Here is a 27,693-nt window from a genome sequence, read left to right on the forward strand (position 1 = left end):
TGACTATAGACTACATACAATCGTCATTTTCTTTCAACTTAAGAGCCAGGTTACATTACCATCAATTGTAAAATATTAAATATTAAAGTCTGTTTTAGCTGAAGCTGTGATTGGATATGAGAAAAGCGGTAAGCAAATAACATTCGTCCACACGAATGTTCCTGAACAGTTTCAGGGCAAAGGGGTTGGTAAATTACTAGCTAAGGTATATTTTTATTCCTTTCTATTTTAAATAACTCATGATTATACAATTAATTGTGCTAATATTTCTCTTTTATTTTCAGTATGCATTTGACTACGCTCTTGCAAACAAGCTTGTTGTTGTTTGTAAGTGTCACTTCTTAGCAAAATATTACGAAAATAATAGGAAGCAGTTTAAAAACCTGTCAGTCAAATTTGAACTAGAAGAGGAAGATCAAAAGAAATAAAGATGGACATAATTTGGTATAGGTGTAATGTACATTATTATTTACGTGAAAAATGTTTTGGAAAAGCCAGAAAAATAGTTAAAGAAGCATTACAATTAAAATCTGATACAACAGAGTTCCTCTTTTACAATGGAGTTGCTAGTATTTTGGAAGGCCAAGTCCAGGATGGGATCAATGACCTCAATCCTTTGCAGTCTGACAGAGATCTGCAGTTAGCAGTAGTAATGGCTTTGATATATGGCCACAAGCTGGCTAATGTATTAGAGAAAGATGTCTTATACACCTTAGAATCAAAACTGAAAGAAGAAAAGAAACATGGGAACACCATGTCTTATTATTATGCAGGATTATTTTTGTCACTTGCAGAGAGGTATGAAAAAGCCTCTGAGTATATAACCAAGTCACTAAAAAAGGATTCCAATAATTTAGCTACAATGATTTTAAAAGGATGGAATGATATGTACATGACAGTTGGTGACATGCAAGCATCTACATTAGATTATTTAGAACTTGCACTAACCAGGAGTGATAGAAATGTAGAAGCCTTACTTGGCCTTGCAAAATTCAAGTATTTTGCAAAAGATTTTGAAGCTTCAAATCTTACATTAGACAGGCTGATAGTAAACAGCCCAGGACAAGTTGTGCCTTTAATTGAAAAACTTAAAAATGAATTTGCTTTGCAAAAATGGGAAGCTGTTTATGATACAATGGATCGAATATTACCCTTAGAACCTGATAATGTGGAAGTATACAAAATAAAGATATATCTGGCACTCTGTAAGAACGCAGACTACATTGAAGCTGCTGATCAACTGAACAGGTTTTTCGGTGTCCTAGAAATTGAAGAAGCAAATAATGGCTATCAGTTTTATAACACAACACAGATATTTTCCAAAATCTGTGGCAGATCAAGTGCTGTATTGTCACAAGTTTATAGATTCGCCCAATATGCATCAGAAATGTACCCTAATAATGTGGATTATTTGAGTGAAGTTGGCTATCAATGTATTCTTCAGGGGAAATATAAGGATGCTGTAAACTTTTTCAAAGCTGCAAGCAAAATAGACAGTAATTCTATAACAGCTCTTTGTGGCCTGACCCTTTGTCAAATGTTTGAACATGGCCCCACAGAACAGATCACCCAACAAGTTGAGTTATTGTTTGAAATGCAAGGCATGACCAAATTACCAGTTTTGTATCTTCTATCAGCTCAGCTTAATGTTAAGAACTCTGTAAAAGCTTCATCCTTTCTGACCACTGCATATGAGACCAAATTTCTATATGCTAACCAAATCCCTTTTAGTTTAACATATATCAAAGAATTAGATCCTGATTTCCTTCTAGATGTGTACAAAGAATATAGAAAGCATTTGCCCAAGAAGCCTTTTGTTATAGTAGACTATTTACTGTACTCTCTAGATGGAAATGTCCCAGCTGTGTCTCATTGCTTCAAGTTACTTGAAAAAATCTGTGAGGCGTGTCCAAGTTTGATAGCAGCGTTGTATGAGTTGGCAAAGCTGAAGTTTTTATTTGGTTATTCGATGAAGGCTCTCAAATTAGCGACACAGGTAGGCGAACTAGACAGCACGCATGCTGGAAGCCAAATACTATTGACTCAGATCTATATCCAGCAACAAGCCTACAATAATGCTGCACAGTGCTTAGAAATGTGTTTAAGTTACAACTTTAAAGTAAGGGACAGTGCAATGTACCATTTTCTCAATGGAGTTATTCAGAAGAGTTCCAATCAATATCAGGAAGCACTGGCAAGTTTTACCACCGCCTTACAGATAGCTAATAGCAAGACCCAAGCGAATAATATGAGCCGTCTTTATGACTCAGATTTGAATATCATTGATAAAGCCACATTGTATCTGCAAATTATTAATATGCAAACATCTTTAGGGCAGTTGTCAGAAGCAGGGAAAACTATGCAGGTAAAAACCTTTCTTCCTCATGAAGCTATTTGAAAATAGAGTGTAAATTTCATCAAAGCTTTCATATTTTCTTAAATGCAATAGAAGACACTGATCGACTGACATATCAGCGCACAGACCAAACCTCTAGTATTTAAATATTTCAAATTTGGCATTCACGTTCCTAATGTGGTAAAACAGTAACATAATAGAGAATTTCCCGAAAATACTGCGAGAATGGATATTAACGGAGTTTTTTTTCTATACAGAGGAATGTATGGAATTTAATATATTGTTTCATATTATACTAATCAACATTAATTTTATACAAAAATTTGATGTTTTGCAGGAAGCAATTCAAGAGTTATCTTACACATCAGAAGAAGGCAGGTTACTCATAGCAAGGGCAGACATGGCCATAGACAAAGGAGATGTGGATAATGCCATAGACATCTTGAATGAAATCAAACCTGGCCAACCATACTATTTCCAGGCTCATAGTAAAATGGCCCATATTTACTTGAAAGAGAAAAATGATCGAGCCATGTTCACCTCTTGTTTTAAAGACATAGTGAATAACCATCCTATGGCTGATGCTCATGTTATGATGGGAGACGCCTTTATGTCTATTCATGGTAAGTTTTTTAGGCTACAAAAGATTCTCATAATTCAATGTTTAAAATCAATTCATGCTCATATCTCAAACTTAATCACTGTAATGATACCAAGCTAAAATTTTTTGTTAAAGGTAATAAGTACTTTTTACTTCGAATAATATGATATTGAAAATGACGAACTAAATTCCCTCTCATGCAATGTTCTTGTGGTTCCCTTATGCGCTGGGGTCGGCTTTTGTGCTTTACCTTAGCATAAGTTTAGGATAAGTTATAATGTCAAGTATGTTTTATATGGTATTCTATCTATTTATTTTTGTAAAAATCACACAAGCGATACTAATTGTTTTTGATTTTAAACAATTTAAAGAGAGAAACACAGATTATTAGTCCTTTAGTATAAGTATAGACTAATAATGAAATGTTGTTTTAAGAACCTATCCAAGCTGCTGAGTCGTACGAGATAGCTCTTAGGGGGAACCCCAAAGACATCCATCTGATTAAGAAGCTAGGCACAGCTCTCGTTAAGATGCACCAGTTCGATAAAGCCACCCAACACTATGAAGACGCTATCAAGTTGCTGAACGATGACGAACTCAAGTTTGATTATTTAGAACTACTTATCAAGGTATGTTTCAGGATAAATTTGACTTAAATTGGTTTAAGATTTTTAAATTCATTAATCATCTAGGCAAACCCTAAACTTTGTTTAGAGATGCCTTCGAAAACACCCAAGCAAATAATGTTATTAATAAACAACCTTCAGTAGATATGTGCAATTTAAAGTTTTGACTAAGATTTTGCATATTAAACAATAAAAACGCGAGAGCAACTTTTTTTATATAAGATTACATTGCATAAATCTAAAGATCATACCAGTTAAAATTATCGTTGCTATGTCAATTAGTGCACTTTTACTTTACAACATCGGCTTCATGTTCAAAGTTCCAGACAACTGAATGTAGTAAGGAAATCTCGTCTACATTTGTTGCATGGTACACAGATGAAAAAATAGACTTCTATGTTAGGTAATCATCAACAGCTGGTTTAAATATTTAGCCCTTTTCAGCTAAAGCAATATGACAAAGTGGACTCAATAATTACATCAGACATAAACCAACTGTACAACAGAGATAAGGACGTAGCCACACTGAAGCGCCGCGTTCGCTACCTCACCACCCAAGCCAAATGTCGCCAACTCGCAAATCCAAATGCTGGCAACACTCATCTAATCCTCGCCGAAGCGAAAGAGTTACAAAATCACGTTGTAAAAAGAATAGAAATAGATTCGAGAGGAGATCTTCAAGAGGAGAGACGTATTCTGTCGGAAATACTTTGTTCGTTGGCGAAAGTGAAGTCGACTAAGGAACCAGCAGTCGCGGCGAATTTGTACTCCGAAGCGTTGATTAATTTGCCAAGGGAACCTAATACGCTGTTAGCCTTGGCCAAGTTATTTGCTGATGTAAGTTGTTTTTTTTTTTATTTTGTAGGGGTTAATAGCTGTTTCTTTATCTTCAAATTTAATTTAGGTCCATTGTAAAATCCTTAACAATGGATATTTTTTTTAACAAATGAACAAAATTTTTAAAATTCTTTCCATTAATGAAAACAGTAAATTTGACGTTTCCTGTAAGATTCCTAAACCAAACTCAGTACAAAATTTTTTCATAATATTACGAATGTTTGCAATGTTGTCCCTTAATTTGTGTGGTGTTAGCTTTCTTGTTCAAAACCTTTGTCTTGAAACTTTTGTTGACAGTTTCTCATTGGTTCATTCTGTACTTAGATTTATACGAAGAGAAAATTCATGATGATGTTTCAGATGAACCACCCAGAGAAATGCGAGCAGACCTGTTCTGTGTTGCTGAGCACCGACCCCAACAACGAGGCGGCCGCTGTCATGATGGCGGACCTTGCGTTCCGGAAGGTGGGCATAAAAAATATTTTCATGTTTACCAACATTGACAAGACCATATGTTTTATATTAGCTCTCTTTCTATTTCTGAAATCAAGCAAATAGACAGAGAAGATGAGACATATTATTATGCCTTGTCGACGTTCTTGAATAATCTTGCTTCTCATTACTGACCGAGGCCGTAGTTAAACCTGAGTCTTCTCATTGGAAGATGCAAACTGAACACTAACGCCAGTGTTGTAATTTCTTGGGTAATAACAGAGAGAGGACTCTAAGAGTTACGGTCGATGGCGAAGCCAGACTGCGCGAATCCTTTGTGGGACAGAGAACACATAGTGACTAAGTAATTTCAGTCAGTTACTCACCAAAAATTATTCAAGAATGGAACTAGTGCAAAGCGCAGCTTACTGCAGGGAAAAGTTGTAGGTACTTAACGCATAGCGCGGCAGATCCCCGTTGAGATGGACAGAACAAATAAAGGCGCAACGAACTCTCCTGGTGACAAGTGCGCTATAAAGGCTGCGACCCGGCAAGAATAGCGTCGTATTACAGAACTCTTCAATCAACCTGTCTATGATTGAAAATAATGTGAGTGAAACGTCTTAAGAAGAAGTAATCTTTACAGGTGGACTTCGAAACAGCCCAGCGTCACCTGAATCAGATCCTATCAGTGAAGCCGCTGAGTTGGGAGGCGCTCGCGCAGCTGATCGAAGTGCAGTGGCGGCGCGGCAAACTGGCCGAGGCCGAACCAGCTTTAGATGCAGCCAAGCTTGCGCTGGAAGACGCTGATGACCCAGGTAATTTGGTGTTTGATAGCTCAACCATCATCCTCGCCGCAAAATATCCATTGCAGGACTCAGGCGTCCCTTAAAAATTACCACCTTAATTGTAAGAAGCAGGCTGCATCTAGTGTCCAGCCGCAACCTTAATTAGGACGTCAGCCAATAGTGGATGGTTTCCCAACATTACGCTTATGTGGCCTACCTTAAAGGAAAAGAGTTATGAATGTGAATTCTCGATAAAAGGATTCTTACACAGATTTGTCTCATTTTGCATACCTAATAAAATTTTAAATTTTCCAATCTTCTTCCTCCCAGGGTACTTCTATTGCTCGGGCGTGTACTCCTGTTACCTAGGTCGCGCCAACGCGGCATTGAGACAGCTGAATGTAGCGCGTCGTGGCGCCGCGTGGAGTCAGCGCGCCGCCACTAGGATGGTGTTGTTGTGTTTGGCTCACCAAGCACCAGATGCTCCACACGCCTTGGCTGACACCTTCGCCGCTTCTGGAGACGACTCGTGAGTTTATAAATGGTCTAACTTTCATACAATATGTCAATGGTGCTAAATTCAGGGTTTGTGCTGAAGAAGAAGAGTCTTTGCGACACTCGATTTACTTAGCCTTGATTCGATGGCAAGCTAGCGATGAGTGATCGGCATTCCCGGAGCTGGAAGAAAAATGGAGGAATAAAAATGGTTTGACATAGGACATACCTACTTCCGAGGAAAGATCGCATGAAAACATCAAATGTCGCTACATCAACTGAATTCATTCGTTACTTATCTGCGTGACTTGAAGTCAAACATGGTATACGTAAACATAGTCCCCATTTTTTTGTAACAGTACACTTTTACATTATAATAATTCATCTACAGGGATACAAGAACGCTTGCGCTGCGTACAGCGGAGAAACTACTAGTGGAAGTGGCGCCAAGTGAGCGTAAATCGCTTCAAGCGCTTCTTCAGCTCGCGACGAAACAGAAACAGCAAGCGGAGAAAGTGCTGCAGGATTTGTTGCCTCTTGTCACGGACGACGTGTACCAGGACGACCCATACTTGATACTGGCTATTGCGAACGCGTGAGTATAATATAATTTTATGGTGGATTTTAAACTTGGAGTATTTTTAATCGTGTGGCTTTACAACTGCCATATCGCAATGACAGCCGGGACCAACAGCAACAGCACGGAGTAGTTCGAAATAATTCGTGTGTGTGCAATGTGCAACTTGGAACGTTTTATTATATCATTTTTTTTTGCCTAAGCAGAGGTTACGGATTTGATATCATCATTCTCCTGTGGTTTTGTTCAAGTTGCACTCTTTTTTTAAGAAGATTCTCGGTTCCGTCTAAAACCACGATACCTTACCTGGACCATGGTGACTCTTCTAGGTGCCTGAATGTAATGCCTGGTATTCTCACGATGCCACATGGTTAAAGTATCATAAGTTAAAAAGTCGAGGTTTTTCAAAATCAAGTTAGGTATGTGTTGTATTTCCAAACGTTTACTTTTGTTTCAGTTACAATATAATAAAACAACCTACAAGAGCCAAGAACATACTGAAAAGAACCATATCTGCGATCGCTTGGACACCAGAGAAAGCGGATGGTTTAGAGAGGTATAAACATTATTTCGGAAGAGCATGCAAAATTGCCAAACTATGTTTTAGTGAGATAAGCGGATCTCTAGTTTTGAAGCTATTTACTTTTAAATGAAATTAAAAACACACAAACGTTATCCTCTTAGCGTTAAGCCCGGTTACATCCTGGACAGGGGACGGCCTTTTCACCATAATTTTTCCTGGATTGGGTAAATCAGGTTTTCACACGAAGCAACTTCGGTCAGACCTCCGCAACCTTTTCAGGAAAACCTAACCTATATTGGATCAGGGTAAAAGCTACACTACATTAGTGTACATATTACCTTTTACTACATCCACGGAAAGAGATAGATCCGGGAATCAAACGGCACGTAATGACCTTTCAGACACGTTTTAAACATTCTTAGGCAGTTACCACTGTGGATTTTTCATTACTGGCCAATCACAATAAAGTCCAACAATTATTACCCTTTATGTTTTAGATGTTGGTTGGAAGTAGCCGACAACCAAGTGAGCTCCGGAAGATCGGAGGCTGCGAAGGAGTTGCTCACGAAAATTCTGAATCACAATAATTCGTGTGCCACCGCCTACCAATATTTAGGTAATTTAATTATAATATTTTTAGTTATAATAGATGTAAATTGAGTGAACTGAGAGTTGATGGAAATAGTGATATTTTCAACTTAATTGCCTATTCTTGGTTCCAAAGACTTGCGACTAAAAGCTGCTGTCTGCTTGGCATCGTCTTGAAAAATTGTGCTTATAACCAAATTTGATAATATGATTTGGTTCATTTCTAATAGCATAAGTTTCTATTAAATTTTGCAGGCTTCTTAGCTGAGAAAGAGCAGAACTACAAAAGCGCTGCCCACAATTACGACAACGCTTGGACACACGGTGGAAAAAGCGATCTAGCTGTGGGCTATAAACTAGCACACGCTTACCTAAAGCTGAAGAAATACCCAGAATGTATAGTGGTCTGCCGACATATACTGAAGGCTCATCCAGATTACCCAAAAATAAAGAAGGAAATACTTGATAAGGCTAAGAGTAATTTGAGAACGTAAACTTTTTTGTTGAATTTCACAAATGCACTTACTGATTTGTATGCGGTGTGACGAATGGATTTAAGTTCTATGTATCGTTTACGCATTTTTGTAAAAAAAAAGGAGAAAAAGAATCGCAAATAATAAATACTGAGAAGAATTTTAAACATAAACCTGCAAAAATACCTGAAATAAATGGAACCTGCCTATTCGATTTGAAACTTAAATTTGAGCCTACAAAGGTTAAAATAAAAATGAATTGGAGCTAATTTTATTACGTAAAAAGAAGTGTATTAATAGGAAAAACGTATAGTACGTATACAGAAAGATTGCATTCTTACGTGAGGTAACATCGGTAGAGGAATAACCCTTGCGCAATCCAAAAAAATGGAAACAAGGTAGAACACAGAAAATTCTTCTTTTAAAAGGGGAACAAAAACACTTTAATGTAAACTATACTGTAATGTAGCTAATTTGAAATTAACAGAAATGTAGTACAATTACACAGTAATTCAATGTTCGCACAATAAAACGATCATGTTCAATATGCACTATGTTTTAATTTGTGACTGCGTTTCCCTTTCTCTAATCTACGTGGAAGATAATACTTCTTAATCTCCTCCCTCTTCTTGTTCGAGGATCGTCTTGAAGCAGAACGGCTGGAAAATGTAGCCCAGACCCGCGTAGAATTTGCTCATGAACTCCACCCTGGAAAAGTAAATAAAACATTTAATAACTTCACATATATATGGTACAATGAAAAGTCCTGAGAATATAAATTAAAAGTGATAAAGTTTTGCCTTGCTATGGCTTATCGAGGAACCTTCAAATTAAACGAGATTAATCTCATGCTGTTTTGAACAACCGTCAAATGCACCAAGTGCTTTTTCCGCCTTGATTGTAAATTCTGTTGTTTTAGGCTAAAAAACATGTTCATAAGTTTTATCACCTATACAAAAGCTCAAATAGTGTAAATAGGGACCGCGGAAACTTAAAAGAGATTTAATGAAATTTTCATACTTGTACTGCAAGAAATTATAACCTAAAAATTTGTGTTTTATAGGTATGCAACATTTTAAGATTCATACCTACGTAGTTTGCGAGCAAAAGTTAGTGTCAAATATTCCAACAAGAATTACCAATGCAATCGCAGCGTGTGGAGGAAGGCGGAGAGCCCCTCCATCATGACGAGGATGGCCAGCGTGAACAGCGACCAGAACAGGAACGCCACGTACAGCTTCACGCCGCCCACGTAGCCCTCGTCCTTCAGCCCGAAGGTCAGCACCATGTTCCAGAGCACCTCCGACAGTTCTGTGAATAAATTATTTGTATAGTAAGACCTACAAACATAAAGTCGAACCTATTTCCAAGAAAAAAAAGTCTGCATCTATCCTCCTCGCATTTATTTTTGTTTATTCACATTCATAAATCTTATCGTGCAAGCTCGTATTCTGGTTAAATTTTGCTGATAATATCCAGACAAAGCCGGCGGCGAAAGTGAGGCGGACCCCGGGCCCCGAAGCACTTCTGTGGAGGGTGCAACCAAGAACACGCAGATGATAGAGATAAAATGCAGACTTTAACCAGAGAAAGTTATGTTCGTCTAGGTATTTATACTCCAACTTTTATATCTATGAAAACCACTGACATTTAACAGTACTTACAACAAGCAGCAACAAAATACTTTCAAGCTGTCTCTACCGGCCCGAGATTTCAAAAAACAGCTGAGAACGTGAACCTAACCTTACCTATAAAATATAGTATCAAATTAACTAACAAAACGTAAACTTACCAGCGTGGGCAAGCGACAGCGCCCACAGTCGGAGGTACGAGGCAGTGTGAGAGATTGTACTGAGCACGTATTCTATCGTGTGTATGGCTTGGTGGATCATCACTTCGGAGAAGGGCTCCTCTTCGTGTGAACTGGACGCTTTGGCCTCGGACTTGGGTTGCGGTTGGCCTGGTTGCCCGTCGATTTCCGTCTGTTCTTGCATCTCGATGCCTTGGTTCACGCTGCCGTTGGATCGTTCCGGCTGTAAGGCAAAACAATTTAATAAAGAAACGTCTATTCCGGCTAATAGAACAATATCGGCCTTTATCGATGTCCTACCAGACGTAAAGCACTTTTAAGCTACGCACCAAACAAACTCAGATTAGTGGTTTGAGGTTGAACTGGTGATTGATAGGTGATCTAAGCATAGCCAAACGATTACATTGTCACATATATGCTTTCCGTAAAAATGGACTTCTTGCAAGTCATTATTGATGGGATACAACAGTGTCATCCCATAATAATGAATAAAAATTTTGAATTTGTATTTGAAAATACCTTTGACTTTCTAACATGAACTTGCAACTTGTTTATAAGAATTTACGCATACCTTTTCCTCCTCCTTATGCTTCTTCTTGCTAGCCATCATCAGGTACAGTGGTTTGCCCAGCAACATTACGGGGATGCAGCACAGAGCTATCAGTACAAAGATGCGTTGCAGTGACCCTTGGCCTTCGAACATGAACTCTTTGCAGCCGGGCTCGGGTTCAGTGCTCGAGAATAACATCATGTTGATGAAGAGAATCAGGACGGAGGGCGCACAGCCTTGTGTGTATGCTTGGTCTGGAATTTATAAGTAATATAATTAGTAAAAGCACATGAGACAAACCAATTGACTAAATAATAATAACCCTGTTTGGCTTGATTTAGGAAAACACCAGTTTTGTTGTTAGAAAGAAATTGGACTAACTCACTAATCACTAAAACGGAAGGTTAATTTTCGGTGAAATTTCGAAGGGTGTGAGACAGTAGACACTTTGGTATAGATATACTAGTGAGTAAGAACATGCTCTTTCTCTCTCATTCTTGCTTGATCCCAGCTGCCTTTTTCGGTCTTACCTCTTTACAATTTTTCCGATCTACAACGTCGTCACCAAAAAGAAAAGAACAAGCTAACATGAGACTACGGTTTTCTATTATATGGTTAAGTTAAAAATGAATTACTGCTAAAAAATAAAACTAACCAGTATTGGTTGTGCTGTAGACAACCCACTTGTAGAACATCATGAACACCATGTACGCGAAGAGAAGGCACAGGAACACCACTTGCGGAAGGAATTCCAAGAAGATTGAGTAGCGGCGGCGGAAGAAGCTGAGAATCAACATAAACATGAAATTATCTTGTTAAATTAAATATATGGGATTTATTTAATGAACGATGCTCTATAAGCTTCTGTTTCAAAATTACGTTGAGTGTTTTGACTTTGAATTGTTATAAATTTTTAAATTAAAAACTTGTTTGATGCATTTAGAGATCATGTCATGACTCAAAATGAATAACTGAGATCAAAATAAGAAATAAAATTTTGTGTTAGTACTCACTTGAAGTTAACTACACTCATGCAGACACCGAAAATCATGTGCACCACGCCGAAAATGATGGACAGTTTCATTTTGTACGAGTTCAAGAAGATGATCTTGTTGTCGGCCGTCTGCAAAACAGTTTAGACAATTACGACCAAAATATTTAAACGAGGTTAGTCAGAAATCACACACTTTAAATTTAAACTTGTAGGTAATGATGATGAGAAATTCTATGCTTTATAGGATTAAATGTACATTTCGTATAATCATCGTAATTGCATACTTCGTTGCTCACGCTATGTACCTACTCTTTCGCTTCGTAAATAAATATTTACTTTAATAGTTTTAAAAATCCCTACGACTTAAAATAACAAATTTACCTGCCAAATAGGGTCAACACCAATGAAGTAAGGCTCGCCCAAATATGCATCTTTAGGGTCTAGCGTCAGAGCGGTGTTATGTTCCAATGTCTCGTTGTCATACGGGACTGTCCAGGAAGACCCAAATATGTTCATAGATTTCGAGAATATATCGTTATACATGATTCCGGTGTACATAGAGAAACAGCCCATAAGAAGAATGATGTAGCGTCCGGCGAAGAAAATATTCCAGATTTCGTTGTTAGATTTTTTGGCAGCAAGGGAGACTTCTTTGCAGACCATCCAAGCGCCGAATAGGGCCATGATGGCGCCGTGACCCAAGTCTCCGAACATCACCGCGAACAGGAATGGGAAAGTGATGATGGTGTACAGGGCTGTAAAAAAGCAATCATTTTGAATATTTAAAGCGGGAAACCCTGGCGTCCTTCTTGGTTTATAATATTTCCTGGGCATGGACTTGTTTACTTGCGTACTACGCATAAAAAAGATTGGATTATTAGCGGTTCTGCCAACCAATATTAAAATAAATTTTAATATACTGATAAAGAAGTATGGAAATACTCCCTTATCATGGGCTATGATCCATATTGTTCCAGTTGCTTTGCCGGCCGGACGGAAAGTGGACCCTTTGTCCCAAACCCGGAGTCCACTTTCCGATATTTTTCGCCACTTTCTGATCATCATATCATCAGGGCAGGGATCACCCTTTTCACTTTGTCAAATAAACTACTAACATAACTACTTAAACTTCTAATATAAACTTTCTTCTCTTCACTGATATTTTTATGTTAAATATAGATTTATAGTACAGATGTCGTATAGAAATGTGGCCTCCTGTAGTTAAAAAACTACGTACCAGGGTTAGCCTCCCGGTAGGAGGCGACTCCGTACGCGTCGATGAGGTTCTGGAAGCCGCGCGTGAACCGGTTGGTGCGGTTGAAGGTCGGCGGCTCCTCGTCCGTGGCGATGCAGTTCAGGAACGAGGGGATTGAACTGCCGCATGCGTTCTGTGAAGAATACAATTATTAAGGTTCCCATCCATCCATCTTGCAGGTTAGACAGAGACAGCAGTCTTTCAAGACCAAATGATAAGAATGAGATTCAAATAGTGTGAGGCGGGCTACAACCTCACACTATTTGAATCTCATTTTTATCATCGCCTATAAGATGATTCCGAAGTTTATGAACCTATCCCTGAGTCGCCTTTTACGACCTCCAAGGGAAAGAGATGGAGTGGTCCTACTTTTTATATTGGTGCCGGGAACTAAAAAAGCCGGCAAAATTATTTAGGTCTATTCCATACATCATCGCCGTGTGATCGAATCCATAAATACAACGATAGTTTTTAGGGTTCCGTTGTAGGTTTTAAAGATTCTGACAGAGTAGCAGATAATTTCTTTGCATTATTTGAATAAATAATATTAATTGTAAGAAACTCACCGATCCATCAGCCAACGCCTTCTGCACGTTAGGCAGATCAGCGGTAGGAACCCAACATTCCCCGATCAGACATTTTTTAGTGACGTCCATATTGAACAGGTTAAGAGTGTGGTATATGGCCTTCATCTTGCGCACCATGATAGACCAGCTGGCCAGTTCCTTGGCAACGCTGGCCAGGACTCGCTGTCTGTGGTCCCGGGTTTGGTTCAACACCTGTGGTTAATTTATTTTATTATCGTTGGCAGGTAGGTAAATGAAATCTGCACATTTCGGAAATGGATGGAAATTAGGGCTCCTTTTTGGTTATTTTGTTATTTATTTAAAACTTTATTAAGCAATATATATCATAATAAAATGGGTGAACCGAATGGCAATAGCATTTTTGCTTCTGTGTTAAAACATACTAAAATCGTCTCATTCGTTTCGGTATTCGTAGCTTTCTTTATCCCAAACTGAATGACATCTAGGTTATATGTATATAGTGTCAAATGTGGCCCAACCCAATTTTAAGGATGATACCACTGGAATAAACCACCAGAATGAATGATCTTAGCTTCATTAGATTTTCGAGTATTCGGCTATTAGAAGGTACCTTGTGCTCGTAAGTGACATCAGTATGTTATTGATCAATTTTAAAACTATAGTTATATAATATCAGCGCGTCATAGTTGACCTCCTAAGAGGACTATCACGGCCCTTTATAGCCGAGTATACGCAGTACTCACCATATTAAGGTCTTCGAGCCTAGTGCGCACTCCTTTGACCATGTCCTGTCGCTCGGCGTTGGAAGGCGGGCACGGGTATAGGGAGGCGTGGAATCCAGTGCACACTTTCTTGATACGGGATTTTAGTTGTTCGCCTTGGAAGAACGCTACGAATACGGTCTTGTAGATCTCGTTACCCTGAGAGAAAAGGAAGAAAATAATTAAAAATAATTGTCTAACACATCATTAACCAGAGGCATAAAAACGTAACCAAAGTTAGTCGAACTTATACTTATAACTTACATTGATAGGATCCTCTAAAGGCTTATCCAGTTCAGCGCGTCGCAGAAACACGTTCCCGCGGGAAATGCGCCAGAGCATCCGCTCGAAGGCCGGCACTCGTTCCCGCTGGACCACGCCGGCTACGAAGCCTAGTCTACCCCGGTTAGCGGCTTGCTGGCCAGTCTCGTCTGATATCAGCGATCTGGCAAAATAAAAACCAGCAAATAAAAAATAGGTAACAGAAAAAGAAATAATGGAAACCAGGCCTTGGCCAGACGCCCTTAATAATGGAAACTTTACTCATATCGGATTATTCACAAAGTCATCTTATTAAAATCACACGGCACTCGTTTTCATGTAAGTCGTTCTCTTTTTCAGTAAAGTTAAACAATATTTATTTTTTTTATAAAAATAGACAAAAACTGACTTGGTTAGGGAATCCATGCCGAACTCTTCTTGCGCGCTGAAGAAAGACTCTGTCTTCTCAAGGACGTGACGAAGCTCCGTGAGCTCCAAGTAGTTCTGTTTCAGGTTCACGGCGTTATGGGAAAGCTCAAGGATTTCGTTTTCTGTCTTTTCCAAGTGAGCCTGGGAATAAAAGTGATGAAGGTGATTTATTTGAGAAACTTTTTAACTTCATGATATACCGACAGTGTTGACCTCAAGATCAATTCTTTAAGTAAAGTTGAATGCGCAAACCTGTTCTTGAGGCAATTGGACGCCATCTTTGTGCACCTCTGCTTCGATGTACCAAAGCGTGCGCTCCATCTCGTCAATTCAATTTAATATTTGTAGTATCGAATTAATGTTTGGTAGGTTCTTACCTCAAGATCAATGATTTCCCTCGGGTTGGGAGCGCGAGGCGGCTCTTTAACTTGTGGCACATGGACGCCATCTTTGTGCACCTCGGCCTCGATGTACCAAAGATTGCGCTCCATCTCGTCAATTCAATTTAATATTTGTAGTATCGAATTAATGTTTGGTAGGTTCTTACCTCAAGATCAATGATTTCCCTCGGGTTGGGAGCGCGAGGCGGCTCTTTAACTTGTGGCACATGGACGCCATCTTTGTGCACCTCGGCCTCGATGTACCAAAGATTGCGCTCCATCTCGTCAATTCAATTTAATATTTGTAGTATCGAATTAATGTTTGGTAGGTTCTTACCTCAAGATCAATGATTTCCCTCGGGTTGGGAGCGCGAGGCGGCTCTTTAACTTGTGGCACATGGACGCCATCTTTGTGCACCTCGGCCTCGATGTACCGAAGCTTGCGCTCCATCTCGTCACAGCGGCGGACCTCATTGACGAATTTACGCTGGAACGCGTTCACTTCCGGATTCAACTGTAAACAAGAATTTGTACTTATTTAAAACACTGAATGTAATCTAAAAATTTTGAAAGTTAATGTACCGCATAGAGTGGGCAGTCAGATAATTAGCCCTGCTGTAATTAACCCCGTAAATCTCTTCTTATCCCAAAAATGGGACGCCCTATTCAATCATTGATATGTTTCTGACTTTTTTTTCGCACTCGATCTCACCTTTATGCGTCAGAGCAGACTTAATAATAATTGTAAAACCCACGAAAATATTTTAAACATAAACATAAGATGTAGGTATAATCTAAAATTACAACGTCAGTGCTTAATCCAAGTCTATCTTGGAATTTTACGTAGTAAATTTAAGACTCTGTTCTAAATTGGTGATCAAACAAAACAAATCTACTCAAATAATTCTATTATGAATTATACTTTGGTCTTTTTACCACGTTTTTGTTCAGAGTTCCAGTGGTCCCGCCGCCCGTTGCCAGGGTCAACCACTCCATTATACAACCCATTCAATTGGCCTATTTGCTTGAGGCGTTTATCTTTTTTGTAGCAGGAATAGCCTCTCCGAAAGTTTTCTAGTTGATCTTTGGTTTGAATAAAAGATAATCTAAACTTCATCCATTAAAGATTTTCCTAAGAAACAAGAAATGTTTTTCCTTTCTTTATTAAACATTCCAGAAAAAAATTAAGCAAAAAAATAATGCCGTCCCGTACCTGGCCAAGGAACACTTTCTTACGAATAAGTAGATAAACATTCCTGATTCATGTGACTTTTAATCTGTCTATCCCGTAACGGATAGAATAGTGATAATTGTTTGAGATATTTTTGTGCAAAACTGAATTGGAATTTCCGTACAATCAACCTTGTGTCATAATTATCTTCTATTTTTATATGTTCACGGTTTTTTATGTGTTCACTTGATAAGTAATCGTATTACAGATTTAAATTCCACATTATGAGACGAAATCACAAAAACAAGCAGCGTAAAAACAAAGATTGAGCTAATCGCTTAATGATTGAAGTAATTACTATCATAAGGTCGTATTGTCTAAGTGTAGTCTGAGGTTTACGATGTAGATTAAGAGTGCAACTATGTAACTTGATTTTTATTTTCTTAACTTGTGTACATACTTACATTCAGGATAATCTTAAAATAGTAGCCTAAATATTATTCCTATGATGCTTTAAGAAAGTATTCCGGCTAAGTTTTATTTAAATACATTTAGTATAGTAAGTGTTACAAAATACACTTTGTTAAAAATTTATACAAACCCAAAAACTATCGCATTTATAATATTAGTAATTAAAAATAAGTTTACGCATTCACCCTAATCCACAGCTATCTTTACCTACAAAAGTTTATAACTTACAAATATTATAAACACAACGTGTACCTATGTACTTAGCTCTATCAGCTAACAAGAAAATTGCAATTGATTGATTACAAGAACTTGGGATGCTTGAATAGTGATACAACTTCATAATTTTATAGTCGATTCTGAAAATATTATACTTAGGTATCATACATAGCTATCATTTACTTGACATTTGGCCACACACAACCGCGGAATTTAATAAGTTAGTATATTTGACATCATACAAATAACGTAATATAAATTGTAGGTATCGGAAACAGAGACGAGGAGATAATTCCATAACTTAACGGATCGCATATTATTTCCTATCAAATACACAACAACCACAATACCCACATAGTTATGCAACCAATTGTGAAATTGATGTGGGCTAGGAACAAATCGGTTGACGTACAGACGAGACAAACCGGTTGAACAGGGCGTGACAGGATTACATGGGGCCATGAGCAGTAGGTGCCCGAACCGTGCGTCCATCACGGATTGCAAATATCTAGGTACCATGTAGGGTAGATGGTATATACTTATTTTCTTTAATAATTCTATAGTACTTCATTTTATCTTTAGTATCCAATAAGCTTTTCTCCTATAGACCTCCACATAGTGTAGAATGACAATTATTATCTATACTAAAGCGTCGTTGTAAATGTAACTCTTACTTTGATGGTAGCTCCTTGACTACTTTGATTGGATGGTATATCACTCAAGCAAGGGAACCTTATTCAAAGCACACTACTTATATGTTCGGGGGACCTTGTACCTAACATATGACAGATTTTTCTGTACGAATGTGACGTTCAATCGTTTGAATTTTAACTAGGTATATAAACAAGTGTTAAAAGAACTATTAAAATTGGTAAAGTTCTTTTAAATAAGTAAACTAAGGCAAAATTTGGTTTAACGAACGCAAAATTAATTATGACACCTTTTAGTAAGTAATTTCTTATAATCAAAGCTGGTTTTATTACCCTAACGGACAACTACTGTTACAATTAAATCAATGACTTATTATTATTACATCAACTATTCTCGTTTTAAACAAGAAATGCACCTTAACGAGTAGATACCTTTACTTCAAGGTCCAGGCACCAGATAACCTTCGGTTTGGCATGGCAAGCCGGTCAAGTTCACTCAATGCAAGTGAGATTTAAAGAGGAAAAATGTCGCGACTGTATTAAAGGGCAAACGAAAATAAACTTTTTATTTATGGACAATAAAATAAGTTCATTCTTGCGGGTTTTTCAGGGGAACTTAACCCATACTGGATCATGGTGTAAACCGCACTAGACGAATGTGCATATCTTTGCCGCCAAGGTATCCATGGGTAAAATATATCGATGAAAATCCTATTCTAAAGTGCCGGGAACCACACGGCATGAAAGTACTTACGTCTCGAAACTGCACGGTGCCGGCTTCGCCCAGCTCCGATACGGAGGTGTATGCCGCCTCTGGCTGGATGAAGAGCTGGCACAAGGCCATCTCCTCACTTCGGAACATCGCCCCCATCCTGCTGCCCCTTTATGTGCCCGTTTCGTTCTGAAATAATAAAAAAAATCGTAAATATAACATATACCTAGGACATAGAAGAAGCTCAGTATTTCTAACTATTTATGTACTAGGCACATAAATAGTTAGAAATATAGATATGCATAGATTACTTGAAAAAAGTCAAGTAAAGAAACGAACAAACAAACTTTCCCATTTATATTAGTATGAAGGTATTTATATAATACCTACTAAAGCATGAAAAAATGTGACATGGTAGGTATGATATGGAAGTATGAACTAGATATAGAATAGTTTACTAATAATATTTTGAAAAGATAGACCTAGACACTTTTCGAATTCAGTTGAGTTTTTTCGGAAGTAATTATACTTTACCGCGTTAATATGGTATTGCATGTATTCCTATGGTATTACTACCTCTACCATATCAGAATTGAATGTCTGTCAATAAAGTAATTATAATAACAATTTCATTCGCGGCCACATCTGTCGGACTAGTTATTCAAAGTGAGACAAGGCTAAGAAAATGATTGCAAAACTTATTTCTATGTGTGTACAGATGTCATTGAAGCTTCTGAACATGTTAACCTATTTATGATTGACAAATGAAACAGTCACGATCACCAATAGACGTGCTATTCAGTTAAATCAGTTCTCTATTACACCATCCAATTTCAGGGCGCCGATTTCGGAAGTATCCACGCCAACTCTGCACATATTGAAAAGTCCACAAATGCAAACACAAAACGTGTCTTTACATACCAAAAAATCTTAAATAGATATTAAAGCTATTTAGAGTATATTATAGGTCTTTTAGAGAACCGTAAATTTTGGGGAACTGTCGGAACTACTCCCTAAATCGGCTCCCTTAAATTGAGCGGTGTAACAATAATTATTTAATTTTAACTTGTCGAGTGGAGCGTAAGTTACAACTTTTATTTTTTAACGAGACGGGTTGTGGGCACGATGCGTGACGAAAACGAGTTGCGGTCCATTCGGTGTGACGCGTTGGTAGGCGCGGGCTTAGGTTAACTATTTTAAACCTGATTATTTATGTATAAAATTTGCCTAGTGCAAAATTTAAAATGCACCATCCAAATTATTGATATTTTCAATTATATTAATGCAGCGAAACATACAGAATTTGAAGTTATTAACATTATTCCTAGATATGCAAGTTTTCTTTTAAACAGGTCATTCATTAGTTGTACTCGTTGATTGAAAATAGGTAAAGGTACTGCAATTATAACATTACGTGCTGCAATCTGTAGTCCTGTTCACCAATGAACTGACCGTGTAGAAAATACAAAAATAATATTTTGCAAAACACCTAACGCATGAATAATTGTTTACCTAGTTAATTTGAGTATTCATAAAAATAACCAGCGATTTCCTGAACAAATACCAGACCACTTTTACAAGTTTCAGCACATGAGCACGATGACGTGATGGCGTTACAATACCGAAGAACTCTAGTTGCGATTAATAGTAGTAGATTCATTTTTAGTACGGTAGTTATTACCTACTTTAAAATAATTATATAATTTGCTAATGACGGGTTTGTTAAATAATACCTACATCAATACTATAGTGGCGATTCCCTACTATAATTAAATAAGTACGAAGTTTTACTGGACAAGTCGATATTCTCAAGGTGTAGACAAAAAATGTATCATCATTAGATCATTACAATAACGTTCCCATCCAGTGAAGCAGGAATTGAATTCGCGGTCAAATACAAGGCCAGTAGTTTTTGCCGCTGCACCTAGCGACTTCGCCGTTTTTTACGAAACCCTCTTTCTCTAACCGCAGCTGCGTTTTAAAATAAGTAGTACCAACAAAAACTTAGGAAATCAATTAATGAATAGCTAAAGTTCAACATTTGCATTTTACCGTGAGGATAAACTTGTTAATAGTTCTGCTTCATGCCAATTTCTCACTGAGTGAGTGCATTGATATGCATTTCAGCATTTACAATATTAAACTTTTATACAATGGGCCATTAAAATTTGCTACGGCTGATACATGGCTACTTGCAAGTGCTGTGACTACTGAATAGTAAGTTTTTATAACTATATACATCTAAAACAAGTCAATTACTTAACCCCATTATTTTACAATGCAATTATTTGCACGAAACCACTTATCCACAATCGTTTAGCTAAGTACACAACGCTATATATCCTGCTCTGACCAACGGAAACAATTTAAAGTAGTGCTAGTAATTAAGTGCGAAGCTGAACGAAGTACGAGGTACTGTCTCACCTATCGTCTATGCAAACCAGATTATTGTTTTAAATGATGAGCTCATTTGAATAATTGCTAAAATGCCAACACAAATACCATTGTGCGCGGATTCTCTGATAAACTAGCATACCACGTCCTTGGAATAATAATGTCACGTTAAAATATCTTATCTAAAGAAATACATGTTTTCGACATACAAATTTAGTTATTTCACTTTATTTATATAACTTATGTAAAAGAGCATGATAAGTAGTTTTATGAATAAATTCTTTTTACTTTACTATGTTGTTCGGAAATGTCCAAAAACTTAGCTTTGGAAAGTAAAAGAAATGACAGGCATAAGAATATATTTCAAAGTTTGTTGAGCTTATGAACGACGACATGACTTTTCATCATAAGATCTATAACTTGGGGATTTACATGGTAAGACTGAATGCCTAAGGTGTACGCAAATCAAATACCTAGTACCTTGAGCTTGCGTACACCTCATCTTCCTTACCGTCGGGCTAAGGTATTATAAAAAATACCGACAGAAATTTTCATATTTCAACGATTCGTTTACAGAAGTCTACTCTGACGAGTAATGGCACGAAAATTAAAAGCGGATGGGCTGATAGACGGGAACGCCTAAGAAAGAGAAAATATGCGGTCAAGCTGTTCGTAGGCCTTACGACAGTCGGAGAACACCAACGTTAGCGTCGTTTTCTCTTTACAAAACAATGACGAAGTATAACATTCTTCACCGACCGTCCCAACAAAGCCTCTTATCGACAAATATTGTGTTAGCATACAAGACAAGCAAGCGAAAATGTCTGGAAGCGCTTACTTCAATGGGATTTAATTTTTAACGACGATGACGGATGACGACGAGACGACATTATTCGGAAAAAATGCTTTACAAAGCAAGCAGTGAAGACTTTGGTTTTCCATACTAATATCCATACTAGGTAATATAATAAAATAAAAGATTTGTATTTTTACAAATGAACTCAATATAATTTTTATAAAATTTGGCACGGATACGAAACTCTTAGCAATAACATAAACTTTTTCGGGAAATACCCACGGGAGCCAAGCCCGCGTATATAAATATGTAATGAAACTAAAAAAAAAAACATTTAAGTACCCGACTTGAGCAGGTCTCGGTATTTGGTAAGTGAGTGAGTTAAACTGGTTGATCTTGTAGCAAGGCAGTCATACATTACACACGCATGCGCTTGCGCATGGGCAGGTAGGACACGCATTGAAGGCCACCGATCCGTCACAACAGTTTCCGCTTGGTATTTATCCCACTTCCGATTATATTCAATTTTCCTTAATGATATTAACCTTTCCTTGTGATATTATTTCTAGATTTATAAGTTGAATGTTTAAATGGATTCTTTTTTAATAACTGAATTTTCAAATACCTATGTTAAGATGGCGACCATATTATTCAGTGTGAATTTCCGTTCCTGTGGGAATATTCTATAGTCCACCCCAAGACCATGAAAATAAGGAACCTACACGCACCATTTGGCCCATGCGTTGATATGTTAGTCAATCAGTCGGTGTCTTCTTTTAAAGATATATTTCAAAATGAAAGCTTTTCATATAGAGTAAAAAAAGAAGTAGAAGCAGGTGCACTGCGAAGATTTTAAGCTCTTAAATAGAAGGTAAGAAATGAAATAATGAGATCTTTCTGCCTTTGGTTATTAGGGTAGGTGGCGATCTTCAAGTCACATTGTTGAGATGGATGATGTTCAAGCATAATTACACATAAAGAAGCTTGTGCTGGTAAAGATTAATCATCTCATGAATTTACATGATTAATTTAAAATACACATATCTTGCGGTCGTGCACAAGTTTCCTGTTTATGATCCCGTTTTAGAATCCCTACTGCATTTCGTAATATTCGGGCAGGTAAGGTACATTAGCTTAGTTACAGCATCCAGCTTATAAACAATCGTAATACATGAGGTAAACCGACTAAAATTAGATGTACACATCGAAAACGAGGATGGTCGACGATGAGACGTTCGGCGTAAACACGGTTAATAGATTGATTAAAATTAACATTTTATGACTACGGATTTAGATGATAAAATTAGTGTTTGGTGCCAGAAACTCACCAGATACTAAATTGATCTTATGTGAAAAGTATAGCAATTGTTAACTTCATTAGTGACTATTTTTCCGATTGTTTATCGCAGTGTGCAATGTTTAAACTGAATAAGTTTGACGAAATGTTTATTTCGTTTTCAATACATTAGTCATACGAGCGGTCATTGCTGTCATAATACCATCGTATTGTTTTAAATTCATACAGCTGAAGAAATAACTTCGGCTGCGACTGGAACATAAAACAAGCTTCGGCCAGTTTCCAATATGATTTATTACTTGCAACGCGTTTTCTGTTGCTAGTGTTGCAATGTTTTGTGTGACGTGACTGTTTAAATTTTAAAACAATTTTTAGATGGAGTCTAAACAAAGTTACGTCAAAATTAACACAAGAAATTTATGAGCGATACGTGCCGCGCTCCCTTAGCATATAATATGTAAGAAATAAATTTGTCAAACACGGAGTATTTGATGTGCGTTTCAAGTTACACAATGTAAACTGATATTCGAAGTAACGCTAATTACAACGTAGGTAGGTACTTTGTAAATAAAGAATAGTTCAATATTATTGATGATTTTAGTACATCACTACTGGAGAAGTGTCTAGGTTTACGCTTTGGAAAGCAATATGCGGGAAACGACATGGTCTAGGCAAAGCGTGAAAGCACCCACGTAAGCACAGAATTGTGATGTTGGGTTTTGGGGTCGTAAATGTCAAGTTTAGTAGGTTGTAGGTGTCTACAATTATTTAAAAAAAAAATGATGTAGTGAATAAAAATTATTTGGATTCCTCGTAATTGGCGACGAATGTCGTAATTTTTGAGTAAATTATATGTAGTAAGGATTGTATATTTAGGTATGTAGCTAACCATTTAATCGTATTTAATTTGCTGATTGTTCCTTAATCTGCCAACCTATGAACTCATCAAATCTTCATAGGTAATCGTCTAAGTTTATTATAGGTATGAATTCGCGTTATATCAATTGGCCATTCATGGTATCATCATATGTTAGAACTAAGTTTTGTACCTATAAAAACCCTATTTTATGTTATCAAACTGATTTTATAAAAGGAATCTGTGTTAAGTACATATTTAATTCAGTAATTAATCAGTTCAGTCAAGTCCGTGAAACTGTTCCTAAGATTCTCTCTTTTTTATTTCTTTTTAGCCTTGCTTATCCAGATACTTATTTGGTATAGGTGTAAGTGTTAATCAAATTGTTGTCCACTACTTGCTTGTTGTAGTCATGTGTAAACTAATATCCACAAAATTACCTAAGATTTATAGTGGTGTAACGTAAAGTTGAACAAAAAGCAGATACGTAAGTACTTATTAATCTTCCCCGTGGATATCGTAAAGGGCGATTACCTTTAAATCTTAATCGGGTTAATTTTTTTACACAAACTAAATAGAGATTGTTCTTTTAGGCGATGAGCTAGCAATCTGTCATTATTTGAATCTCAATTCCATCATAAGTCATACAGCTAAACGTGGCCTTTCAAACTTTGCGAGACTGCTGGCTTTGTCTTCCCAGTAGGGATAAAGACGTGGTTATACATTTGTATGTATGTACTCATTAAAAAGTAGTGAGTAGGTCTGATGCTATTTTGAAAATACAAATTGATAGCGCAATAAAATAGTAAGAAAAACCTACTTACAGAGGCCAGAATGTAAAGGCACAAGGTGTAATCAATCTTGATGAATGTGAACTTGTCAGATAAAACACTTGAAATAAGTTAGAATAAGTGGCACGTTATCTGAGGGGCGCCTTATCTGCGTATGTGTAACATCTGAGAGCACGTGATAATGTTCTTACGAGATCTTGAATTCTTTCATATTAATTAAATAATTACATCATCACACATCTCACCTCTCTGGAGAGGAGCCGAATAATCCTGGATTCGGCAAAATTTTTATTATTACATCAATGGGACAATTGAGTGGTATAAAATGACAATGACCGAGCATTACGGATACTTATGTGATCCGATTAAAATGATATGTCAGAAAGACGACGACATAAGATAAAAAGATGTATTTTTTCCTTTTTTTAATTTACTTGAGGCAATGCTAAATATGTACCTAGCAACTTAAAATGTTAATTGATAAATAAGAAATTAAAATGTTGTGTAACAATAATAGGATTACCAAATAGACATTTGAAACTGGATTGTTATGGTAAAACCCATATAATCTGAGCTCTAGGTCAGTTCAAAGCTCATTATATACTCCCACATTTGGGCATACTAAATCCATGTGGTAATCTTATTAAATCTTTATGTTGTTTTTCTTTATGTAATTAGCAAAAGCGAATATACAATACTCGTCAGTTATAGGTTTTTCGTCCACAATAAAAAAAGGAATTATAGAAGTTTTCAAAAGTTACAGATCGATTTTAATAAGGTTTTGAAACCTGTAAATTAGGATAGTTATCTTTATTTGATGGAAACACTATAACTGTTATGTATGATGAAAGGGAAAATAATAAACTAAAGTAAGCTGTTTCGTACTGAAGATAAACTTACTAGGTAGGTACATATTCTTTGTACGGACGCAATCTCATAAAAAATTGCAATCATTTGTAAATAAAATACCTAAGCCTGCTTAGAAGATACCACACCTCATATTTAAACATGATTCATTAATGAAATCATGAAACAAATGTCATATGTAACTGATATTTTTTATTGCCTCTTCACAATACGGGCACAGTGCTTTTAAGATATTATTTCACGTCACATCTTTTTGAAACGTTAAAATTTCTTTATATGAACAAATCTAGCTGTGATATTTCTGAAGGTTCAATTAACAATTACTTACTAGCCATTAACTGCAAGGCTACAGGAAAAATATCGCGTAGAATACTTCCACAAGAGTGCCAGAGACGAATATTAGGGAACATGGTTTTGGAAAACTAAAACTAGATTTAGGATTAGGTATAGGCTATTCATTTACACATAGATGAATTGGTAAAAATCTCAAAAAAAGTAAAGGGAACCAGACAAAGAATGACTTCTAATTCTAACATATTTTATTTGAAGTATACATATAAGATAACAAAAGTTTGTATGTGATGGACAAGTACCATCACCATTTTTTCGGTCGTAAAAAAATAAAAAAGATTATTCTATCTTCTCACATGACATTATTGACAGGATATGGGCCATTTATGCTAAAATGCTTTTGCGAACATGTGACCTTCTACATGTGGACATGTATCACCAATTGGTATTTAGGTGACAACTTTATATGGCCGAATACTTCTACGTTGTTTAAACTAACGCAATAATTTTTACTTTTAAAGAGATTAAAGAACGATTAAGTAAGATGGATGACTTGCTCTAAACAAAGATGTAATTACTAAAGGAGACAAACAATATGCTAAGGACGATAAAATTAGTTCAAAAAGTGCTATTATAGAACACATCAGAATAATAATAAGAAAAAAGTTTGATAACTATTTAAACACTTGTGTAAACGGTTAACTTTGTAGGTGCACTTCACTCAAGTGCAGTCAGAAAGTCGTTATTAAATATTCAAGATCACCAGAATCGATTCTTTGTAAATTATTTAAAAATTCCCAACGATTACGGATTCTCTTGAACTATTACGCTTTATTAATTAACCACATATTTTCCATTAGTTATCACGCCAATTAACTCATGGAGAGTAAAATACATATATAACAGAATGTGTACTATTTTAACGAATTACGCTGATAATTATACACTTTACGTCTCAACAAGTTAATTTCACCAAATTAATAAGAAATTCCAAAGGCATCCGTTTAATTCGCCGCAGGCTCAGGTATCGCATGCGCGTTCTGTTATCGAATGTTACATGTAATAAAACCCATGCATTTAACATGGCAATTCACGTGCACGAAAACGAACCTTATATGAATGTTATTGGGTGTTATTTGGTAAAAAAAAAGCACATCGACGTACCTAAATATTCTCTCGTTTAACACACGTTAGGCGCGGCGTACGCGCGGGAAACAACTGAATCATTTGTTGCCTTGGTTGGTAAACTTGGTCGGCATGTGATCGTGCTAAAGGAATCAACTTCGTGATGTGATCATTACATTAGTGTGATGTAGTACTGTCCCCCGTTTTAATTAAATCCCGAAATCTAATTTTACCTTTGTAAATAGGTACTACGACTAAAATAAAAATGAATAATTTTATTAACCGACCGTAAATATACCCAGAACTGTTACAATGGACCATAAATGTTTCCTCTATATTCTTGCTAGATGATTAATCGCAGAAAAAAAATATTTGTAAGAACCAACTTCTGTACATGAATTTGAAGTAATTACTTAACACTCACTGAAACAATGAGTGGTATAATTTACGAATGCCGAAGAAACAAGAACAAAAGTAATAAAAAGTAGGCTTCAAAGCTTTTACAGGTGAAGAGGTGTCTAAATCCAGTATTCAGTGGGACAGAGTTGAGCATGTTAAAACTGAATTTACAAAATAAAGGCTTTACTTACCTAAAATTTAACTTAGTTGGGTGGTAAAATAAAACCCGCAGCAATTGACCGATCTATCGGCGAGTGAGTCTCATCCGGTATCAGCTGATGATAAGGAAGCGACGATCTCGTGACCGTGCAGTTGGTAGCACTGCGCCTGCGCAGCCTCCGCCCGCTACCACTAGCACAAATCATAAATAGTT

At 36.8% G+C, this 27,693-nt stretch overlaps 2 protein-coding genes across 4 annotated transcripts; one reads left to right on the forward strand and one right to left on the reverse strand.

Annotated features, from left to right (window-relative positions):
* The first annotated feature begins 96 nt into the window (after window positions 1-96).
* On the forward strand, window positions 97-8,843 carry LOC106142861 (tetratricopeptide repeat protein 21B-like). Its single transcript, XM_013344782.2, has 12 exons — window positions 97-205; window positions 285-2,365; window positions 2,694-2,979; window positions 3,393-3,586; window positions 4,028-4,420; window positions 4,781-4,885; window positions 5,499-5,670; window positions 5,971-6,169; window positions 6,527-6,730; window positions 7,170-7,268; window positions 7,733-7,851; window positions 8,079-8,843. The coding sequence occupies exons 2-12, from the start codon at window positions 431-433 to the stop codon at window positions 8,315-8,317; spliced, it is 3,945 nt and encodes a 1,314-aa protein (XP_013200236.2). The 5' UTR covers window positions 97-205; window positions 285-430; the 3' UTR covers window positions 8,318-8,843.
* On the reverse strand, window positions 8,837-27,670 carry LOC106142863 (V-type proton ATPase 116 kDa subunit a 1). 3 transcript variants are annotated; one of them, XM_013344783.2, is made up of 15 exons: window positions 27,512-27,670; window positions 18,547-18,693; window positions 15,622-15,798; window positions 14,885-15,045; window positions 14,479-14,659; window positions 14,197-14,373; window positions 13,472-13,684; window positions 12,888-13,038; window positions 12,032-12,405; window positions 11,670-11,779; window positions 11,312-11,439; window positions 10,678-10,910; window positions 10,089-10,329; window positions 9,436-9,607; window positions 8,837-9,004 (listed from the first exon to the last, which is right to left on the reverse strand). In XM_013344783.2, exons 2-15 carry the CDS (start codon window positions 18,661-18,663, stop codon window positions 8,908-8,910), a joined length of 2,532 nt encoding a protein of 843 aa, XP_013200237.1. In that variant the 5' UTR covers window positions 18,664-18,693; window positions 27,512-27,670; the 3' UTR covers window positions 8,837-8,907. The 3 variants fall into 3 exon arrangements, with proteins under 3 accessions (XP_013200237.1, XP_013200240.1, XP_060801869.1); XM_013344786.2 differs by lacking the exons at window positions 15,622-15,798; window positions 18,547-18,693; window positions 27,512-27,670 and adding an exon at window positions 15,282-15,439; XM_060945886.1 differs by lacking the exons at window positions 15,622-15,798; window positions 18,547-18,693; window positions 27,512-27,670 and adding an exon at window positions 15,118-15,123.
* Between the last annotated feature and the right edge of the window lie 23 nt (window positions 27,671-27,693).

Source organism: Amyelois transitella, chromosome 9 (genome assembly GCF_032362555.1).
Source record: "Amyelois transitella isolate CPQ chromosome 9, ilAmyTran1.1, whole genome shotgun sequence".
Classification (NCBI taxonomy): domain Eukaryota; kingdom Metazoa; phylum Arthropoda; class Insecta; order Lepidoptera; family Pyralidae; genus Amyelois; species Amyelois transitella.